The sequence below is a fragment of the Sciurus carolinensis genome, chromosome 17 (genome assembly GCF_902686445.1).
Source record: "Sciurus carolinensis chromosome 17, mSciCar1.2, whole genome shotgun sequence".
NCBI lineage: Eukaryota > Metazoa > Chordata > Mammalia > Rodentia > Sciuridae > Sciurus > Sciurus carolinensis.
In genome coordinates this window covers 39,623,931-39,648,209 of record NC_062229.1, presented here as the reverse complement: position 1 = coordinate 39,648,209, position 24,279 = coordinate 39,623,931, and the positions used below count along the sequence as shown (strand labels likewise).

Sequence of the window (24,279 nt, the reverse complement as noted above, 5' to 3'; positions counted from 1 at the left end):
AACATCCTCACTGCTGACTTATAGCCCTAGGCAGAGAGAAATCTCAGAAAAGAATAGCAAGCAATGAACCCCTTGGGAAGAGTCACAGTCAAGCTTCAAAACTCATTTAGTTTCTTTTTGGATTCAACTCGGTGAGCATCATTCACTTTTCCATAGGCCACTGTTTTCCAACCTTGAATCATTCAGATTTTCTGTTACCATTTTGTTATTTTCTGTAGTATAGTGCCCCTGGTTCAATCCCTGGTTTTAAAAAAAAAAATCACTTTTCTTTCAGTTTTCAAAGAATAAAATTTTAACAACTAATTGACTTTTATTAGCAATTCATGAATCAATCAGCATCCCATCTTGGCATGACAGAATAATCAGATCAACTTTCTTTTTTATCATTATTGTTAGAGCTTTGTGGTTATACATAGTAGTTGAGTTCATCCTGACAAACTCATACATGCATGGAAATAGATTTCAGTTCATGATGCTCCATTTCCCTCCCCTCTCCCATTCTCCTTTCTCCACTTCCTTTTGCTTATCTATTAATTTGTATTTGATTGTTTTTTATGTAATCTTTTCCTTTATTCCCCTTCCTTTATTTTAGTCTGCCTTCTTCATATGAAAGAAAACATTCAACCTTTGAATTTCTGAATTTGACTAATTTCACTTATGCTATTGAGAAATGATATTCTCCTTTTCTATCCATTTACCAGCAAATATCATAATTTCATTCTTTTTAATGACTGAGTAGAACTCGTGTGTGTGTGTGTGTGTGTGTGTGTGTGTGTGTGTGAATTTCTTAGTTCATTCATCTATTGATGGGCATCTGGGTTGATTCCATAAGGTAGCTGTTGTGAATTGTGCTGCTATAAACAAAAGACCAATAAATATATGAAAAAGTATTTAATGTCTCTAGCAATCAGGGAAATGCAAATAAAAAATACACTAAGGTTTCATCTCACACCAGCCAGTCAAAATGTCAACAATCAAGAACATGAACAACAATAAATGCTGGTGAGATTGTGGGGAGAAAGGAACACTTGTACAGTATTGATGGAACTGCAGACTAGTATAACCACTTTGGAAAGCAGTATGGAAATTCCTCAAAAGACTAGGGATGGAACGAACATATGACCCTGCTATTCCATTCCTGGATATTTTCCCACAAGATCTAAAATTGGCATACTACAGTGACACAGCCACATCAATGTTTATAGCAGCATAGATAAGCTTTCTTAAGAAAACCCTAGCAGGAGCAAGGGGACAGACAGCATAGTACAAATTGAACAGCATTAGATTATTTAAGGTTACTTTCCTTGTATGGGTTAAAGCAAAAGGAGCTTCATTATACCCACTCAGGTTAGCTGGACCTCTTATGATTGGTTGCTGTGAAACTTGTGTTTTTGGAGAAACTGGCCTTTTCTATGTTCAGTTTGATAATGTGACACCTAGCACATGTGACTCCTTTCTGGTTTGGTCTGTTCTGTTGGGATCATGAACTCAGTCCACAACAATAGCCTCCCAAAAATTTTATTTGACACATTTTATTGACTTTTTTAAAATTAATTTTTATTGAGTTAAAATTCAAACACAGTGAAATGCACAGATATTAAGTATACCGTTTGAAGAACTTTTCTTAAATGCATACATCCATGTAATTATCATCCTCAATCAAAACAGTGTATTTTCCTCATTCCAGAAAATTTCCTAATATAAATTTTAAAATGTAAGTGCATTTTTTATTGGTGCATTTTAGTTGTACATAATGGTGGAATTTGTTAGATATTCATACATACACTGAATATTATAATATAATTTGGCCAGTATCATTTCCCAGCACTCCCCCCTTGTAAATGTACTCTTTTGATGTACATTTTATTTTTTAATTATATCACATAAATATGTCAATATAGAAAATTGTCTGTTGATCACTTAAAATCATTGGTGGAAACTTTAACATAGGATATTCCTTTTGTACTGATTTCAGTTATCCTGTTCTCAAAATCTGCAGCCAGTGTTAAAAAAGCCTTCCAAAGAGTGTTTTTTAAAAAGGTAATCTTTAGTGACTTCATAACTAAACCTGCTTGATCACATTGCAAAGTTTACCTCTTAATTTGAATAATATAGTCTACAGGAATTCTATAGAACAGGAATTTAGTATTAAAATATTAAAATTGGACAAAATAGATTGATCTGTGATTCCAAAGCATTTTATACACCACTTATGGGAACAAGTAAAGATCGCTTCCTTCAGAATACCTATTTTCTGGTATGGATGATTGTTTTTCTCCTTAAGTTAAAAAAAAAAAAGTCATCTTTGAGACTTACATATTTGCTTAACCTTCGCAACTGACTGAAAAGGGCTATTTTTTTCCATCTACAAGATTTCTGGGTGCCAATTGTTGTCCAGGTTGCAGTTCTGAAGGGTTGCTATGGAAGATGAAAGTGGAGAGGGTATTATTGGTATGGTCCTAAACCAGAGTTTTGCCCCAGTGCAATGATCTGTCTGAGAAAGTTCAGGGTATAGTTACACATATCTCATGCTGATAAACAAATTGATGTACTTGTTTTTAAATTTTTGTTTTGTTATATATAATGCCCACTTAAAGATTTCCTTAAGATTAATTCACTTGGAATTTGAGTTTGCTAATAAAGTTGACCCTCTGTGGGTTTTGCATCTACAACTTCAACCAATCATAGAATTCTTTTTTTAAACTGCATTATACTGAACATGTTATAGATTTTTCCCTTGTCATTATTCCCTTAAAAATAAAAATACAATATGGTAACTATTTCCATAGCATTTGCATTGTATTCAGTATTATAAGTAATCTAGAGATGATTTAAAGTACATGGAAGGATGTATATAGGTTATATGCTAAATACTATGTCATAAGTCATATAATGAAAGCAGAGGTTATATACTGAATACTATACCATTTTATATAAGAGACTTGAGTATCTATGAATTCTGATATCCATGGGGGTAGGGTGACACTTTCCAGAACCAATTCTTCATAGATACTGAGGTATGACTGTGCCATGAAGTCTAGAAATTTAAAAAATTTCCACTATAACTGTTCCTGTTATCTGTTCTGTATTTTAAATTTGAGTGAGAAGACAATGAAGAGAATTCCACACGATGTGTTTCCTATTTTGTTATGAGTTAAAAATCTCTTCAACTCGAGTCTATTTTCACATGAAGCATATCTTTAATTATTTGGGACTAAAGGTTGTATTATGCAGCTTTCGTCCATTTATTTTGTTGATTATATTCATCACAAGTGTAATCCTTCCTCTGTAATCCAAATACACGTGGAATTGTGTCTCTAACATCAGGCTTTACAGAAAAACCTATTTCTTCTAAAGTTTGCAGTATCTCTCATTTACTATCACCTTCCTCCATTAAATCTAAAAGCAATATTACTATAATTAATATAACAAAATAGAAATTTGAATAATGAGTTTGTATTTTGTAGCTTGTAACTGTTACACTAAATATTTAATGATCTTTCTTTGCCCATAGTAGCAACTACTGTTCAATATCAGTGAGAATTAATAGAATTAACTTAAACGTTAGAATTTATTGTTAAAATTTAAGAGTGTAAACATTTGGCTTCTGTATATAAGTCTTCCAATTTTTCACTTATTTTGAGTAACCCAAACCTATTTTCTTTCTTTGAAAAATCTATGCATTATTGCCGTTTAAATTCTTTAAAATTATACTTACTTTGAGGTGCTATTTATTTTTATTATATATTTAATACCTTCATTTTGTTCCAAAAATAATTTTCTGTATTATGAAAATGCTGATGTTAGATACACATCTTAAATCTGTACTCCACAGCTTATGGGGGAACATAGTTACCCAGATCAAAGAGAACTATATCCTTCATGTCCTTCCATGAACCTGTACAGCCTCTGGGGTCTTCAAAAGAGTTGATGTAAAATGTTTGGTTAAGACAACATTTTTAAAAGAAGAATATTTTTCTTATTGTGCTGTTGTGGAAGTAGATCTTAAGTATTATGCTGAGGTTTATAAACACTTAAATATTTGGCAATGATCTTTGGGTTGAAGAATCAAGTTGGTAGAGGGAAAAATTATGAAAAAGAGAATAAAGTTCACAGCATTCATTCTTTTGTCCAAAAAAATGATGAAATATTGATACTATGACCATTGAATGTTTTCTGTGCATCAGCTTTTAAAAATTTAATTGAAATATGTAGATTCCAAAAAAATTTCCCCTGGAAATAGTATCTTCTCCAAATATTCCTCTATTATTAGAAGTTATCTAATGCCTTTAGAAAAAAAATGTAAAGAAATAGGAATTGTTATCAACTGATTCAGATTTTTAGAGACTCTCCAGTTACAGCTAATTTATGGACAACATTCATTCGGGTAAGCAAATATGCCCTAAGTTCTGCTTTTCATGCGGTTCTTCCCTCCTTGGATATCCTTTTTGGATTAATACTTAGTATTCCTAAACTCTATAGCTATAAATAAAATCTGTTCTGCTTTTTAAAAAATATTTCTGTATTTTATCCCTGATATATACAAACATCATTAAATATATGTATTTTTTTTTAAACCAAGACTTTAAAAACTAACAGTGAGTGGCTGGGGATGTAACTCAGTGGTACAGCAATTGCCTATCATGTATGAGGCCCTGAGTTCCATTCCCAGACTGTAAAAACAAAACATAATAGAACAAAACAAAACAAACAAATTAACAGTGAAGCACCAAATCATAGAGCTCCTTGAAGTTTCCTATTACTCTTATCCTCAGCCTCAATTGGAGGTGTTAATAGAAAACCTTTCACGCCTTTTGTTTAAGGTGGGCCTAGTGGCCAATTTCTATTTTTAGAGAAAATATTCTCCTGTGTCTCAGCTCACTGCTTGAATACACACTGTTGTGTTTTCTCTGGTAAGACAGTCAAAGCAGAGAAATCCATAGTGCTTTATTGTGAACTTACACATGGATGAAGAGAGTATGCAGAGGATAGCAAGACGTAAGTCGTGTTGCCAGGGACTGGGCTCTGATACTGTCCAAAGCTCACAGGAACACTGAACTTCACTTAAAATCAACTAGACAAGAGTGTGTGGCAATTGATGATTAACCTTTACGTAAGAAACACTAGATTTGTGTTCTTTCTGTTGAGAAAACAGGGCCAGAAAATAATCATTTCAATCTTCCGCCCTTTTAAAAGAAGTTTTGCAAGCATTCATTATCTTGGCCTGAAGACTTAACTATATTATCTGTACTCTCCAGATATTCAGATTAAGTATTTATAATGATTTATAATGCTGCATGAAACTAGTTTTTGTCCTTTTTCCAAGCAGATTTCCCCAACATATTTTCCAAAGGGAAATAAGACTTTTCAAAATTTCTGTATGATTGCTTTTAACAAGAAGTTTGTGTACATTGTTCAGAGCATACAGATTCACTTTCAACAGTTCAAAGTACATAGCTCTTTAGTGATTATTGACCAACAGTTTTCAAAGTTACAAAACATTTTTGACATCTATGCACATAGAGTGTTAGAGATATATTTTAAACCTCAGATTTGACAAAGCTAACAAACTTGTTCCTTTTACTTAAAAATTAAAAAAAAATATTGTTTAGATGAGTAGTGACTTAAGGAAATGGGCAGTGTCAAGTCAGAATATATAAATTTTATGTAAACACAAATTATAAGAATTTTCTGTCATTTGGAATTAAAGGAATTCTTTTTCAGTAAATGGCTTATTTTTTACATCCAGAAAGAGAAGAATGAATACTTACTTTGGTTTCTTTAAAATCAGTGACATACATATAGTAAAATATTTGTGTAGATGTTGGAAAAGACTAGGCCATTGCCTCATAAACTTTAGTTTTATGGTTTAGATATGAGGTGTCCCCCAAAAACTCATGTGTGAGACAGTACCAGAATGTTTAGAGGTTAAATGATTGGTTTATGAAAGTTCTTACCTAATCAGTGCATTGATCCCCTAATATGAATTAGCTGAATGGTAACTATAGGTAGGGTGTGGCTGGGGCAAGTGGGTGGTTGGGGGGCACATCCTGGGTATATATTTTGGTTTTGGTGAGGAAAGACCTCTCTCTGCATCCTGGTGGCTGTGTCCTGAGCTGCTTTCCTTCACCACACTTATCCACCGTGATGTTCTGCCATACCCGGAACAAAGAGCAATGGAGCTGGCCATCTGTGCACAGAGACCTCTAACACCATGAACCCTAAAATAAACTTTTCCTCCCCTAAAATTATTCTTGTCAGGTCTTTAGGTCACAGGAATGAAAAAGCTGACAGACATTTAGTTTTCTTGAGAGTTAACTAAAGAGCTTATTTAAAGTCCATCCCTGTGGTTTCTTGTTCAGTAGGTCTAAGGTAGGCATGAGAATTTTCACTTCTAGTTCCTAAGTGTTGCTGATTAGGCCACATTGTGGCTGTTCCTCTGAATAGAACTGGGCTAGATAAATAGGAAAATAACTGTACAGTCATGGGGAAAAAAAATGGAAGGGATGGAGTGAAGATTACACTATCTTCTTTCAGTAGGTAGAATAGTGTACCCCAAAAGATACATCCTTCTGGAATCCCAGAATGTGACCTCATTTGGAATAAGAGTCTCTGTGAATGTAATTACTATGAGAATATTGAGATAATTGATCCAGGATTAGGTAGGCTCTAATTTAATGATGAGTGGCCTTGTAAAAGATAATTTATTGCATAAAACTGTAAGATGATAAATTTCTGTTGCCTTACCAAATTTGTGGTAATTGGTTACAGCAACCTAAGAAAACTATATACTACTCAAAAGACCAATCACACTACGGTAAGTTCCCTAGGTTTATGCTGTAAACAAAAAGGATAGAATTTGGATCCCTGACCAGTAATAGACAATGATTGGACAACTAATTAATAAGCACAGTTGAATACTTTCTGACATTTATTTGATTTAATCCTCCCCTAAATATTTTGAGGTAGTTATTTTTCAGCATAATTTAGCAGAGTACCTTAAAATGCAAAATGGTCATTTAGGTAGCAGTTATTTATGTATATTTATGTATATTTATGTATATGTATTTAGCTAGATTTTGAAGAAGCCAAGTAACTTACCAAAAATGATATAGCTAGTAAGTGCCAGTTAGCATTCAAATTGGGATCCTTCCATCTAAAGTGTGCTCATCTCAGTCACATCACACTTCATCAAAGGCTTGAAGCAGGAGGGCACAGAGCATTTTGGCAAGTACTAACTAGTTTATTTTGGTTAGTATGAAATATTTAACAAAGTTTAGAAAAGGAATTTATTATCTCCAACACAAATTTCCCTGATTTATGTTAACTGTTTAATGTTATTCTATTAATTCTATAAAGTCATTTTCATTTTGTTACATTAATCTTATTTCCTCTTATAGTAACCCTTTTACTTCATACTCAAATATACAGATAATTTAAGCTGATACTTAACACAGCATGGTAATAATAGCTCTACATCATCTTCGGAGATGTAGATCAATGATTTTGCCAATATTTCTATATCCTTTTTTTACTATGCATGCACATGTGCACACACATGCACACACAGAGTACTGTGTCCTAGAAGAAACATTTGAATATTACTTTGAGGTAGAAGGTCACAGAAAGACCACTAGTCTTTACCATCACAGGATGAATTCCCTAGTGTTTCATATGAATCTCCTTTGAATGACCTTTAATGTATTTTAAAGTGTTTAATAATGTTTTGAGGGTTATTAAATTCAACCTTCACTACTTATAGTTAACGCTTTTAAGTATACATTATGAATGGCACTTCTAACTGCTAAGCATTTAGTATGTTTTAAAAAATTGTTCCTACCTTTGTGGTTGATTCAAAATCAGTAAAATCAGGATCAGTAAAACAGTGAATGGCTAGGTGGAGTGGCACACACCTGTAATCCCAGTTGGCTCTGGAGGCTGAGGCAGGAGGAAATCACAGTCAAAGCCAGCCTCAGCAAAAGTGAGGCACTAAGCAACTCAGTGAGACCCTGTCTCTAAGTAAAATACAAAATAGGGCTGGGGATGTGGTCAGTGATCAAGTGCCAAGTGCCCCTGAGTTCAATCCCTGGTAACCACCTACCCACACCAAAAAACAAAACAAACAAAAAAAAAAAAAAAAAAAAAAAGTGAATGGACTAGACAAAATGGGCTAAGAAACTGCTCATATTGACAGGTTTAAAGTGAATAGACAAGAAATAAAAGAGGCTAAAAATATTTTGAAAAGAGAATTGCTTTGAAGTTCTGGCTTAGAAGCTGAGTCTAAATTTCATAAAGTCATTAAATGTCTAAATCCAAAAGAACACTGCTGAAAAATGGATAGTAGCACTGACACCTTTCTTCCCCTTGTAATGATGTCAATTTTTACCCCAGCATGTTATTTTTCTCAAAACATTTATCCATTAATTTAGTCCACAACTTTGTGCACCTGCAACTTGCAAAATATGGCATAGAAACAAGGGTATTATCCAGTGGTGAGACTCGTATTAATCATGGAAATAGGAGACAAACTCTTTTTTCCAAATGCTATAGATCATAACTCTTCTTCTGTAAAGGCTCATGGGGAAATATAACTTCTTCTGTTCCTATCAGTTTGTTACAGATTTTGGTCTGCTGTCTTTTGGGATTTGATTTCCTATGTTATTGAATTTTATTCAATGAATGTGGTCTGTGAAATAGAGCTTATTTTTATATTTTTAAGACTTCCTTTGTGACCTGCTAAGTGGTCAAATTTGTAAATATTTCAGGCTTGAAAAAATGTGTATTCTCTTAATATTCAGTGTCATATACAATATATATTTATTTGATTAAGGATATTATTTGTGTTGTTGAACTCTTCTGTTAATTTTTGTTTTCTCTATTTTAAGTGAGATAAATTCTACAAAAATTTTAAGAAAGATAAACTATAGTTGCATCAATTTATAATTCTGATTTTGCTTTGTATATTTAAAGCAAAGAAAGATTTTAGGAATATACAGCTCATGACTGTTATGTTTTTTGAGTGAATTATTTCTCTTAGCATTGAGTAGTAAACCTTTTTCCCTCTTTTTTTATTTAATATCTACTTTTTCTAAATTATTATTGCTACATAAGATATTTCTGTTAATAATTATAAATGTATTCTTTCATCTCCTTACTTGGAATGTTTCCATGCCATTAAATGTTTTAAACTGTGTATTTATTGCTGTATAATTTATAGATCATTAAAGTCACTCTTCTAAAGTATAGAATGCTGTGGTTTTTAGCATATTTAAAGTTGTGCAAACAATACCACTATCCAACTTTATAATAGTTTTTTATCACTCCAAATGGAGCAGTCACTGTCCATTTTCCACCTCTTCCCATTCCTAGTAATCACTAATCTATTTTCTGTTTCTGTGGATTTCCCTTTTCTGAACATTTCAGAAAACCATATAATATGTGGCCTTTTTTGGTCTGGTTTTCTAAAAATTTGTTCTTTTTAGATATACATGACAATAGAGTCTATTTTGACATATCTATACAAACATGGAGTGTATCTTATTCTAATTAGTGTCCCAGTCTTGTGAATATACACTAGTGAGATTCACTGTGGAGTATTCATGTATGAACATAGGAAAATTATGGTCTGGTTTTCCACTTTTCATTTAGAACATTGGTCTCAAGATTTACCCATTTGTCAGTAATGCATTATTTTTATTCCTGAATAATGTTATGTTATATGGATATACAGTAGTTCCCCCCCTTAACTGTAGGAAATACATTTCAATACTTCAAACTTCAGATACTATAGAACCCTATGTATGACTATGCTTTTTCTTATATATGCACACCCGTGATAAAGTTTAATTTATAAATTAGGCACAGAAGAAAATTAAGAACAATAATTGTAAGATAGAAAAGTTACAACAATATAAGGTAGTAAAATTTATTTAAAATTTAAGAATTCTTATTTCTGTAATTTTACATTTTACATTTTTAATATTTCTCCATACTCTGCTCTTCCAAAAATTCTCTTTATGTCTTTCTCCTATAGATTGATGATCTCTTGAATACCTTTCAGTATACTTATTCTCTCTTCCATATATCTAATAAGCTCTTTAAATCATTCTCTGAATTTTAAAATCAATGATTTTTCTATTTGATTATTTTAGAATTCTTCTATAGGTCATAAGTGAACTAGAGACCTGACCTTTTTTATGACATGGTGGTATGTAGTCTGATTGTTTAGGAATATGAACTAGAGTTTTTCTTCAGCTAAAATACTTGAACTATGTAGATCCCATTATTATAGTGAGTAGATCCAGTTCCATGTGAACTAACTCATTTCTTTTTTGCTGTTGTTTTATAGATGCAAATTTCCAAAACTAATATTGAAAAGAAAAGGCCCAAATTTAGGAAAAGGAAAAGGTATGCTGGTAGTATGATAAAATTTAAATATGTATATATTGTTTTTAATTATTATATGACATTTCCCATAATTCTTGATTCCATTTTATTAGGGAAACATTGTTTAATTTTTTTCTAAAAGAATTAATAAGATTAGTAGCAATCTTAGAAATAAGGAGAAAGTTTCACAATTATGTAAATATGTAGTTTTGTAATCAGAACTTTTAAAGATTAATATTATTTGACCAACTAGATGAAATAGGATTCTAAGTTAAAAATAGGTAACACAAACCAGAAACAGGCCTTCATAATAAACTAATAAGCCACTGATGACATATTTTAGCATTTATCATTGAATTGGCCATACCATTTATTGTTTAAAGAATATGATCAATGCTGGGTTTATTGAAAGAATTCTACTCAAAAATGAAAACTGACATTAGTAGTCTTTCTCTTCTTCTTTGTACCCTTTCAGAAGACAGCTTATTTATTAAAATGGACTTTCATTGCCTTATATCAGTAATACTTCATAGTAACACCGTCAAGTAAATAGAAAGTCATAATGATCTCCATTCAAAAGATGAAGAATAGGACTGGGGATATAGCTCAGTTGGTAGAGTGCCTGCCTCACAAGCACAAGGCCCTGGGTTCAATCCCCAGCACTGCCAAAAAAAAAAAAAAAAAGAAGAATTTGAGGTGCAAAGAAGTGAAGTGACTTTCATAATATCTTATGGTTAGAAAAAATGGATTCGAACAAAAGTTCTGACTCTAAATCATCAACATAATATAGTGAAAAACCTTAAGTTTGCAGTAACAGAATTTAGTTCTGTCAAGTTCAGCTTCTTACCTTTATTGTAAAATATCTCAGTTTCTTTATATTATGAGAGGAACAAATACTTAATAGATTTTTATTAAAGGAGAATTATATGAACAAAACTATGTAAGCTGTTTAGTAGATCATCAGTGTATTGTGCCTAATGACAGCTTAAATCAATATAATAGTCCTCTATGTTTTTTTAATTGTGTCATACTATCTTACTGTATAAAACAGCCAAGAAAAAGTACCCTAAGATAAATAAATATTAATTATCTATGATTACCAATGATACACATGAATGGTCATTTACATGTATATAATTGAACATTTGAAACTAAATCTGTCCAATTCTTTTTCTAGGAAAGCTATTCTAAAATGCTCTTTTGAAAATGTTTGTTCAGATGATGCCTTATCAAAGGAAAGCATGGGTATGTGAAGTCCTGTTCTACTTTTAGTTCTTTTGCCTATGTCTAATTCTATAAGATATAGTTGTTTCCTTTGAAGGCAAAAAGAACTGTTGTATATTTAAAAGAGAGAAACATTAATAGGTCATTTTCAGTATTGATTTATTTACAGGGACTTTTCAATTGTCTTTAGGTTTCTGTTTCCTTGAATTAATTTTTTTCTGGCTTTGTCATGTATTTAATTTTTAAAAATAAAGCACTAACAGTTGTGGGAGGAGATGCCAGCAACTGCATTTCAATCCACACTTCTCCATTCCAAACTTGTAGTCCAAAGGGAGAGAAGTAAAGTAAACATCTGGGGCTTCCAGCTGAATTAATTGTCATTGGTAGTAGAACACAGTAGGGTAAATGTGAAATGTAGGGAGAAAGTTTTAGTTTTCAGAAATGATTTACTCTTCCTACATTTTCATTAGTCTTGAAAAGCAGGCAAATGCTTATTTACAAGATGGAACTTTGGCAGTCATGTTCAAAGCCCATTAAACCCAGAGGAGTTACAGATGCCATAGGCCCTCTCCTTGAAGCTACCCCATATCCTACAGCATTGCATTTCAATTGGCTAAGTAAGCCACTTAATTTCTCATTAAAAGACACTGTAAACACAGGCAGAAAGATTTTTTAAATCTTTTTGTTCCTCTTCTAAACCACACAAAATTCTGTTCTTTCTTTTCCAACTTGACCTGCTGCTGTTTTCCCACTAATCAAGGACTTTTCTTTGCTCTTTCTTCCGTTTGCCTCACATGATCAGATCATATATTTCTGTAGAAAAGCAAAAGTCTGCTCATCTCCAAGCCAGTTTCCCAGTAGGAGATCCAGCTCCAAAACCAGCATCCTTCTCCCTTCCAGCTCATATACTACAGGATATTACAGAAGTCCTTTCTAGCCAGGAGACCATTGACTGGAAATAATGGATGAATGTTCCCCACTAGTTACCCAGGTAAAAGGGAAGCTTCTTCAGGAATCTCATATTCTTTATGTTTTTAAAATCTCAAAATTATTTGCTGAAACAGCTAACCTAATCTGTGTTTTATTTCATCATTCCATCATGAACTATAGGAAGCAGGAATATCTAGTGTACTATATTCTTTCCAAGAACTGACTTCCAGAAAAAATGTGAATCTTTTTGAAATTTAAAATTCCTCAAGTATTTTTTTTAATTCCTAACCAATTTCTGTGGATCCCCTCAATCCAAGCTTGATATCTTTTATTTCTTCATAGTTTAAGATAGGATCAGTCCTGCATCATGTGACAGAAGAAAGTTATACTTTCTTCTTGAATTGCTGTCCTACTTTCTTGAACCCAATTTCCTTATACACCCAGGAACTAAAGTTTCCTATTAGTCTCCTATACCAGATTTGCCCTTCCTGGGTGAGCTTTCTGCTCCATAGACTGCTTCTCTCTCCTTCTCTCTGTCCTCCCTCCCTTTCTTCCTCTCCTCTTCTTTCTCTTTCTCCCTGCCCCCCAGTAAGTTAGGAATCAGGACAAGTGCTAATTAAGTACAGCTACTTTATCTCTCTAGGTATCAATTTCCTCATCTGTGAAAAAGAGAGATGCAGCAAGAGCTCTCTTATCCAGTGAAGATAAGATCTGTTTTTGTAAATTAATAGAAAAAGCTGAGGGATCATTAAATAATTTAAACTGTATGCCCATGACTATGAAGATTTATCTAAGAAATACAATTTGTGGAGCATGTCTGTATTTTGGGGAGACCTGCTGTCAGGAATAATCATAGTACCATCAATATAATATCCTATTATATTTTTATTATTCCCTTTAACTAATTTTTTAAAGTTTTTAGAAACAAAAAAAATCATGTATCATGAAGAAATGGTAGTAGCAATAATGATGACCAGCACCTATAAATTACTGTATGTGCTTATTGTTCTCAATACATCATATAGTTTTGTTTTTTTTAACCCTCACAAGATTTATATTAGGTAAAATGGATATTACATTAACTTCCATTTTATTGATTGGGAGAGCAAGGCACTTAATATGTTGTATGACTTTTCCAAAGGCACATAGCTTATTAAAATTAAAGTGTGCATCTATTTTCTTATTTGCTTTGATTATGAGGTATTTATAGCAGCAGTAATAGTAGTGGTACCAGGGATTGAATCCAGGGTGCTTAATCATTGGGTTACATCCCCAGTCCTTTTTATATTTTATTTTGAGACAGGGTCTTGCTAAGTTGCTTAGGGTCTTGCCAAATTGCTGAGGCTGACTTTGAACTTGTGAACCTCCTGTCTCAGCCTCCCAAGCCATTGGGATTACAGGTGTGTATCACCACACCCAGTGATTATGAAGAATTTTAAAACCAAATTCATAGAGGTTTTGATGCAGTGATGGTAGTTGGTCTGAGCATCTTTTTTAATTATTGCCTTTCATATTTCCCTTATTGTTTGTTATTTCATTGTTTTCTGTTTACAAATAGCTCATTTATTTTGAATGGGTGGACAGTTCTATAAAAGTTTGAACAAAAATATTACTAAGGACCGACTAATAACCTATTAACATTTCATTATTTAATTAGCCACTTGATATTGATAATCTCGGAAGAGGATGGTTAATATAGGGAAGGTTGGCTTATGGGGTAAGCCCTAGAAAGAGCATGAAAGGCTTTGGGACCTAAGTCCAGATGTAGACAGAGTGACAAGGAGAAAGGTGCTATTTTGTTACTCAGGATACATTTTGCCTACCAACTCTTGGTTTCACTTCTAAGCCAAAGGTGTTGACCCTCTTTCCAAATTGTACCATACCTCCTATTTCTGTTTGTGTCTACAAGAATAATGGTCTCTTGGGGCTGGGGTTGTGGCTCAGTGGTAAAGCACTTGCCTAGCATTTGTGAGGCACTGGGTTAGGTCCTCTGTACCACATAAAAATAAATAGAAAAAACAAAGGTATTGAGTCCACCTACAACTAAAGGAAAAAAAAACTTTAAAAAAAAGATTAATGATCTCTTCTTATGTCTCATTCTGTATTTTTTTTTTGTTTTTATTTTTTTGGTGCTGGGGATTGAACTCTGGGCACTTGACCACTGACCTACATCCCCAGCCCTTTTTTGTGTTTTTTTATTTAGGGACAGGATCTCACTGAGTTGATTAGCACCTTGCTTTTGCTGAGACTGGCTTTGAACTCTCAATCCTCCTGCCTTATCCTTCTGAGCCACTGGGATTATAGGCATGCACCACCATACCCAGCCTCAGTCTATAATTTATTCATATCTCTATATTGTAAATACACATAGGAATATTTGTGGTTACCTCAAAACAAAATACTGCTCCTCACCTGCTTCCTTTATTGGGGTGCTTACAGAATTTAAACAATAAAATAGCTCTGCAAATTTATTTAATTTTTTTTTCAATGCCAGTTTTGGGGTAACTCAACCCATAGCTTATAAATAAGAAAAGAAAGTTTCTGTAAACACTTAATAGAGAAGTAGAGATTAAAGAAAAGTATACATTTAAAAGCTTTCAAAATAATGATTGATAATTGAGACTGTGACTTATTTCTTATGAGTAATGGATTTATTTTATACAAACAGATCTTTAAAAGCCAGATATGAGCTTCAGAATTAGAGATATCTCGTTTGCTCTCTCTCTCTCCACAGCTCCCCACTCCCTTCTTTCTCTGAGTGATAAGAGTAGCTGTAATGCTATCACTTTACTCTCAGCAACAAATAGAAGCAAGTCAGGAAAACTACAAGATAATCAGTATTGATAGGAGATGATTGGTCATACAATCAGCAAAGGCATTCATTTGGTCTCTATCTTTGGAGGATATCATTGACCAATTTTGATAACCTGGTTTGTAGATTACAGTAACTGCTCTTTTTGGAGAATTAGTTTTGAATTTTAGTTTACAATTCAGGAATACCTGTTTAGTAAAGCAAGCCTCCCATTCCTTTGGAAGCAGAATTTGACATTAGTCAAGTTGGTATTATGAACCCTGGTTGGTTTATGAAGTCCATTATTTGTCTACCCTCTAATCAGAAGACAGTGTATTTTTCCAGATCACATGAAAACAGTGAGATTACAGTGCTATTTTGCAATGGCATTCATTATCATAAATAGATTGTATTTTAGCCTAACGTTAGAAATATAAAGATGTTTGTTTGCCATTTTTCCTTTACAGCATAGCTCAAAATCCATCTTCTTAACAGTGCATTAAATTTCAGTGTCAGTTTCCATAGACTCAGAATATAAAGTAGGAAAACACAGCATTTGTGAGTAGTACTGGGAAATTGGTGTGAAGATAAGATAGCCACAAGTAGTTATCTGTTAAGAAACAGATTACTAATAAGAAATCTATCAAAAATTGAGGGTTGATTTTATTAAAAGTGCTTCAACAAAAAATATTCCTCTAGAAAATTCTAATTCAGTAGACATAGAGTTGTATCCTTTTTCTTTAATATATTCTCTAACTGACTCTTATGCCTACCAAATTTTGAATTCTATTCTTCTAGAATGGAGCATACTGTTATCTGTGTTCTTAGTCTTTAGCAGTAACTGCAGAACACATCTATTTGGATACAGCTCTCATTTTAATTGAGTTTTTTGTTTATTTTTTTAAACATAAGATTGTGTGCCATAGTGTGGAATGCTTTATTATTATATACGTTAAGAAAGCTTCCCTAGAGTAAGTTTTCCCTAGAGGCAAACAAAGATTGACTGGGAAGAGAGTATGGTCAGGAACTCTATACTTATTGAGTTCCTGGTCCCTGTTAGGTACACAGTAAATGTTTGTTGATTAAATATAAAGTGCTTAAGATAAGTAGTAAATATTGACAGAAAAATCATTTTTGTAGACAAAACTATAGTGCAAAAAACGTAAACTGAAAATTGTTTTTCCAGTACTGTAATGACAACTGAGAGCATTTATTCTGTCCCACACCTCTCAGATTTACTGTTCTTTCTCTCTCCTTTGGGAAACTTGCTATTTGATAACCTACCATGATTTTATTTAACACTGTTATTAATAACTTTTAGCAGAATTTTAAAACTTCTTTCTTATGTCCTGCTTGGGAACATTTTCATGTTCCATGAACTTTCAGCTGCTGTACCTGGTGTGATTTTTGGTGACCTGCCAATGAAGGGCAAGTAAGAGGAGGTGGTATGTCAGCTTTTAATAATCAGAGTGAAGAAGAAGGGGCATGTACTCATGGTCATTCCCTCCAAATTAGGTTGTCTTTGGAAGACCTTCCCAGATTCTCCATCTGTCTCTGGTGCAGGGCAGCAGGCCACAAATGGCCTACTTTTTTGATCTTTGCTTCAATAAGATCCTATATCAAATACAAACAATTGTTTTGTTTAAGTCAAGGATTCAAATGCATATTGTTAATCAGAATTTGATTCTATAGAGTTATACTAGATTTCCATATCTTTGGTGGGGATATTGTTTTATCTCAGCAAGGTCAATGAAGTATCCAATTGAATTTTTGCCTACTTAAATATTTATGTCACAGTAATGAAAAAAATGCTCCTTATAAATGCAGTATTTTCTTTATTAAAGTAGCTCAGGAAATTAAGATAGGTTGATATTTGGATTATAAATGAACAAACCTGTGTTCAGCCTAGCCACTTAAATACATCTCCTTTTAAATAATAGTTGTAATAGAATGGCAGATTGGATCATAGGTCACCAGTTTCTACCTCTTTTTATTAATAAAGTTTTATTGGAACATGGTCATTCTGATTTGCTTATGTACATGTCTACAGTTTGTCTTACAGCACAATTGTGTAGTTGCCATAGAGATCAGCCTGGCCCACAGAGTTTGAAATGTTCATTCTCTGGCTCTTACAGAAAAATTTTACTGTCCCATGGTCTATAAAAACCATAATTTAGTTTGGTTCCCTGAGTTCCTTATTTAAAAAACAACAACAACAAAAAAAAAACACAACAACTTCTGGTGAGCTTTTATATTCCAAAGATATTTTGTGGTATATACATAGCAAGAATATCACCTATATTTTTCAAAGAACAATTATAAAATTTGAAAATGTATAATAATAATTTTGTATCAAGCAAAGATCATATGTAAAAATTACATGAAATATTTAGTTTCTTATCCTTTAGCATTTAGAAATGTTCTTTCTGGGTGGTTAAGATTATGAATTGTGTCAAATTAATTAAGATGTGTAGCATATTTGATATGTTAATGATATTTCTTTAGTTGTCTCTGAGACAGAAGTTTTACTTAAAGAGCTGGAGCAAATGCTACAGCAAGCCCTAGAGCCCACAGCAACACCTGATGAGTCTGAAGAAGAATGTGAAGAAGAAATAAATGCAGGAGAAAAGGTAGTATTGATAGTTATTATCAGGCCTAAATAGCAACTTCACATTGTTTTAATGGCAGAATTGTTTCTGGTTGTACATTTTAATTATACAAAATGCCCTTTTCACATCTGAAATTTGAGTCCTTGTTTATCATGAAGTGAATGGTAAATGGTCTGTTGAGAAATCAGAATACATCTATCAGTGTTGGAAAAAACATCTGTGTTTAAGTAGAGAAGTTCTTTTAATTTGAGATCTTTGGGGTTGTAATGAAGAAAGATGGAAGAGGTTCACTGTAACTGTAGTTCACTCAGACAGACCTCTCCCTAGCTTCTGATCTTTTCAATTGGAAGGGGCCACAATAACAGTAGCTCACTAGAAAAGGGTAACAACGTACTGGGAAATTTCCTTGTCCAGATCATGCAACAGGATGACCTCTATTACAGAAAAACCTCATTAGAAACAGTAGTGGTAGAATTTTTCATTGGAATAAGTTTCACCATTTATAGGTTTATGTTCCACAACCCCCTGCTTTTTTTTTTTTTTAACCAGTTATGTTGGGCTTAGAAAGGCCATATGTGCTTACTTTATTTAATGTCTACAACTAAAATGAGGATTTGTGATATAAGACCCAGGCCCTTAATACAGAGCAGCAATGAAAAAAAAAAAAAAAATAAGCCACAGGGTAGACTTCCACCAGGCATACAGTTGTTCCCTAACTAGTAAGAAGGAAAAATGACAGTACGGAGTTGTGTACATCAAGGTTTCATTCATTCTTTCAGATACATAGTGTACCTGCAGTCAAGAGAGCATTTTGAGACGACTCTGGTGTATAATTCCTGTTTCCTGGTCCTGGTTTTATCACTAAGGACTTTAGTAATTTAGCAAAGTTGCTTGTCACCTGCCTCAGAGGATTGTTTTAGGGATTAAATAAGGTAAACTGGGAAAAGTGTTTGTCATAAGATCGGCCACCTCAGGTTAACTACTATAGATGAGAATTGGCTATGACAGTTTCTAGAGACCATGAACACTAAAAATTTCTTACTTCACTTTTATTTTCCCACATTCTTTCTTTGAGCAACTACCTATCCCCAAGTCTGATTGTTGTCAGATGCAGAAGAAGGTGGATTTAGAACCATTTCTAAATGGTTTATATATTTTGGCAAACTGTTCAGTTGCATGATTTCAGTTAGAATGTCAACATGTGTAAAGATGAGTCTTTAACACTTTCTTCACTGAGTTAGAAATTAGCAAAATATACAGAATTTACCATTATGAGATAAATGTATTAAAAGAATAAAATTAGTATCAACTACTACTGAGTTGAAAAACATGGTAAGTTTTCTTAATCAGCACCAGCAGTGCCAACTTTTACCTGAATTTGCATGAGTTATAAATCCCATTTTTAAGGTTCCTTTCTTAAAAAAAAATGTTTTCTATAGATGGATCTTACCCTTTATTGAACAAGATCTATAGATTGGTGATATACATTTTATATACATGCAATTAACATACAAATTATTCTTTTTTAGCAGTTATGTGCCTTTTTTGAACACCATATGGTTTTGTGCAGGTTTTTTCAATCCTAGGCAGTTTGTCTTTTCAAAAATACAGCCAGCTCGATTTTTAGAGTGATGTCCTGGAGCTTTTACAGTCACAGAATTGGCTTCTATTTTGCCATTATAACTAGTAACTTGATAGAACAGAAAATTACTTCTGATTTTTATTTCTTAAGGTAAAATACATAGTTTTAATTCACCACTAGGCAGGAGCTTACTTTTTGTTTTAGATTCTTGTATTATTTTATAATTTCAAAAGGAATTTAGGAATCATAAAAATTAATTTTTTTAACTTGCTGGCAGGCAGGTGACTGCCTCCTGCTGACTGGTTTATAAGCTGCTGTGCACACTGAGCTTTGTAAGTCTGGCATTCATGCCAGGTTCAGGATATTTAGGGTCTTGTTCACTTTTAAGTGAGGAAAATAGCAATGAAACTGAATAGCAAAACTGAAACAGTTTCCAGAGTAAAAGTAAAGAAATTATTACTTCTAGGATTTCACTTTTTTTTCATTTTGGTTATTTCAGAGAATTAATGTGCCTTCCAAAGGGAATTTCACTTAAAACTAGAGATTATTTTGGCTTTTAGGAGAAAGTAGTCTCTCCAGCTAAACATGCCAAGAAGAGCCACTTGATAATTTTAAAGTCCTGAGCATGTTGATTCTCTTAGAAGATATTATGTAAGCTATTTTCAAAGGTGTAATTTTAATGATGTTTTCATCATTCATTCCACCTGTGAGATTTTAATTTGATTACTCTCAAGCATTTACACCAACAGATGAGAACCACCATGTGGAAAAAAGCATACACACATGGATAATCAAAACACTTTCCTATTTGTCATTGAAATGCTTTATGAGATTATTTTCCTCAGTAGAGTCACCTTTCTAATTATGTTTTTCTTTAGCTAATATTAACACTGGTTGACATGCCCAGACTTGGCAAGCAATGGGAAGAAATTAATTTCAAATTTTTATAAATCAGAATAATTCACAAATTGGATAATCCATATACAAATAAGACAGTTTAGTGCATAATTATTTGGATTAAAAGGTACATTTTTATCTATTAAAATACTTGTATGAACTACAAGTACATTCTTTTTTTCCTTTGAATTGAATGAGAAATTAGCCCTGCCCTTAATGAGCCTTAAAGTTATGGATCTCATATGTGTATGTGCATGTACACTAAGAAATTGTTTTCACCATTTCCCTTCCCCACTAAGCTAGAGGAACTATCACTATTTGTGAGTAATATAGGTGCTTATGAGAGGGTAACCACAAAAAATGTGACTAAATCATTCTTAATCTGTATTCTCTATAATGATTTTTAAAATAAGCCAATAGAGAAAAGTAAAGTGATTTTTTCCAAAGCATAAAATTAAAAGTAAAAATGGATAATACTGAGCAATACAGACAGAACTTAATAATTTACTCCTACACAAATACCTTTACTATATATTATACTGTATGTAAGAATCATTGACCACCAATAAAAAAAACTTTATACACTCCTGTGGCTTAAGGAATTTCTGCCACTTTACATTTTGTTCAAGTAATCAAGTAAATATGATATATTTCTGATGATTTATATGGTTGTTTTTACAGTTATCTAAATGCATCCCTGAAGCTCCTGCAAGCAGCCCATTTCAAAATCAACATGAAGAGGACTATCTTGTAATTGATGGGATGAAATTAAGAGCTGGAGAATGTATTGAGAATATAACTAATAAGTTTAAAGAAATAGATGCCTTGATGTCTGAATTTTAGGGTGTTACACATATTTTCAGAAGTTAATTGGGAAAACACTAGTAATTTTCTGAATTCAGAAACTTAAAAATGTTTAATGAAATAGATATACATTACATACAAAAGTTGATATTTGTAGTAACTTTATACTTTATATTTTGAAAATATCCATGATTGTGAGAGCCAGTCAATTGAAGTATTGAAGTAAGGGTTAGAATTTTAAGTTTAAAAAAAGCTTTATTTTCTTTTTTGTAGATTTTCTGTTTGCCTTATTTACAAAATGGTTTTATGAAACTTACCTCATAACTACATACTTCACAATGATTATTCAGGTCATTTATTCAAGTATGGCAAAGTACTAAAATGGCTATGTTATTACAATTCTTAGGGATAATTTAAATCTAATTAATATACTTATAGAACGTGTATTTGTAGTAGAATTAAACTTATAAAACAAAAGGAAATAATAAAAATATGTTAGTATAATAAAGTTGGAGATTCCTTAAAAGACAAAAATGTCAATAGCCTCATTATAATACAAACAATTATTTCAATTATGGTTCCTCAAACTGCTTATTTAACAGTCTCCAGGAAACTAGAGCAGAAGAATCCTGAAACTTTCCCTGCTAAATCAGTATCTCTGAAGGTGAGGATGAGAAAATGTAATTGAAAATGTACATAGAGAAGTTAAACATGCACTATAGAAAAATCCAATAATATAAAAAAGTTAAAAGTACATCATTTTTAAAAATTACCTCTCTTAAGACCCTATATCCTAATACTGTCACATTCTCATACACTGGGACTTAGGAATTTTGGAGTATGACACAATTTAGCCCATAACAGTATAGTATAAATGTGTCCTATCTGCCATGTAATGTCTCACATAATTTTTTTTCATTTGTTCATTTTTAGTTATACATAACAATAGAATGTATTTTGACATATCGTACATACATGGAGTATAACTTCCCATTCCTGTGGTTGTAAATGATGTTGAGTTACACTACTCATGTATTTATATATGACCATAGGGAAGTTATGTCTGATTCATTCTACTGTCTTTCCCTTTCCCATCCCCACTCTCTTTCCCCTGTTCTTCCCTGTTCAATCCAGTGAACCTCCATTCCTACCCCTGATTCCCCCCAAACCCCATCTATCATGAGTCAGTATCCACATATCAGAGAGAACATTCGACTTTTGGTTTTTTGGGATTGGCTTATTTCACTTAGCATAAGAGTCTCCAGTTCCATGCATTTACTGGCAAGTGCCATAATTTCATTGCCCTTTATGGCTGAGTAATATTCCATTGTGTATAGGTACCACATTTTCTTTATCCATTCATTGCTGAAGGACACCTAGATTGGTTCTATAGCTTAGCTTTTGTGAATTGAGCTGCTATAAATATTGTTGTGGCCAAATCACTATTGTGTGCTGATTTTAAATCCTTTGGGTATACGCTGAGGAGTGGGAAAACTGGGTCAAATGGTAATTCTATTCCAAGTTTTCTGAGGACTCTTCATAGCATTTCCCAGAGTGGTTGCATCAATTTGCAGTCCCACCAGCAATGTATGAATGTACGGTTTTCCCCACATCCTTGCTAACTATTCTTGATAAATGCCATTCTGACTGGAGTGAGATGAAATCTCAGTGTAGTTTTAATTTGCATTTCTCTAATTGCTAGTGATATTGAACATTTTTTCACATATTTGTTGACCATTCGTACTTCTTCTTTTGTGAAGTGTCTTTTCAGTTTCTTTGCACATTTATCGATTGGGTAATTTTTTTATATTAAGTGTTTTGAGCTCTTTATATATCCTGGAGATTAATGCTCTCTCCGAGGTACAGGTAGCAAGGATTTTCTCCAATTCTGTAGGCTCTCTTTTCATGTTCTTAATTGATTCCTTTGCTGTGAAGAAACTTTTTAATTTGATAAAATCCCATTTATCTATCCTTGATTTTACTTCTAGTACTTTCAAAGTCTTTTGGAGGAATCTGGTTCCTCAGCCAACATGATGGAGATTTGGACCTACTTTTTCTTCTAGTAGGTGCAGGATCTCTGATCTAATGCCTAGGTCCTTAATCCACTTTAGTTGAATTTTGTACAGGGTGAGAGGGGTATAGTTTTATTTTATTATGTATGTATTTCAGTTTTCCCAGCACCATTTGTTGAAGAGGCTATCTTGTCTACAATGTTATGTTTATGGCCCCTTTGTCTAGTATGAGATAACTGTATTTGTGTGGGTTTGTCTCAGTGTCTTCTATATCATACCATTGGTTTTCATGTTGGTTTTGTTCCAACACTATGCCCTTTTTGTTGCTATAGCTCTTTAGTATAATTTAAGATCTGATATTGTAATACTTTCTGGTTTCATGTTTCTTACTGAGGATCGCATTGGATATTCTGGACCTCTTATTCTTCTAAATGAATTTCATAACTGCTTTTCTATTTCTATGAAGAATGTCATCAGAACCTTAATAGGAATTGCATTGGGTCTGTATAATGCTTTTGGTAGTATGGCCATTTGACAATATTAATTCTACCTAACCAAGAACATGAGAGATGTTTATATCTTCTAAGGTCTTTTTGAATTTCTTTCTTTAGTGTTCTGTAGTTTTCATTATAGAGGTCTTTTTATCTCTTCTGTTAGATTGATTCCCAAATATTTTATTTTTTTGAGGTTATTGTGAATGGGGTTATTTTCCTAGTTTTCTGTTTCAGTGGATTCATCATTGATGTATAGAAATGCAGTTGATTTATTGGTGTTAATTTTATATCCTGCCACTTTGCTGAATTTATTTATGAGTTCAAGAAGTTTTGTGGTGGAATTTCTTTGGATCTTCTAAATATAGAATTGTGTCATCAGCAAATAGAGATAGGTTGAGGAGTTCTTATTTATATCCCTTTAAATTCTTTATTTTGTCTAATTGCTCTGGCCAGAGTTGAATAGAAGTGGTGAAAGAGGGCAGCCCTGTCTTGTTTCAGTTTTAGAGGGAGTCTTTCAATTTTTCTCCATTTAGAATGATGTTGGCCTTGG

General features: G+C 32.9%; 1 protein-coding gene across 4 annotated transcripts in view; it reads left to right on the top strand.

The window, feature by feature from the left end:
* Zcwpw2 (zinc finger CW-type and PWWP domain containing 2) overlaps positions 1 to 21,816 on the top strand; it is a 105,982-nt gene extending 84,166 nt beyond the window's left edge. For 3 of the 4 annotated variants that reach the window (XM_047530642.1, XM_047530640.1, XM_047530641.1), the window contains 4 exons: positions 10,349 to 10,407; positions 11,564 to 11,631; positions 17,837 to 17,961; positions 21,101 to 21,816. In XM_047530642.1, the coding sequence (XP_047386598.1) occupies positions 10,349 to 10,407; positions 11,564 to 11,631; positions 17,837 to 17,961; positions 21,101 to 21,262 (414 nt within the window). In that variant the 3' untranslated portion in view covers positions 21,263 to 21,816. The remainder of the gene's footprint in view (positions 1 to 10,348; positions 10,408 to 11,563; positions 11,632 to 17,836; positions 17,962 to 21,100) is intronic. The other variant, XM_047530643.1, reaches the window with a different exon arrangement.
* The last annotated feature ends 2,463 nt before the right edge of the window (positions 21,817 to 24,279 follow it).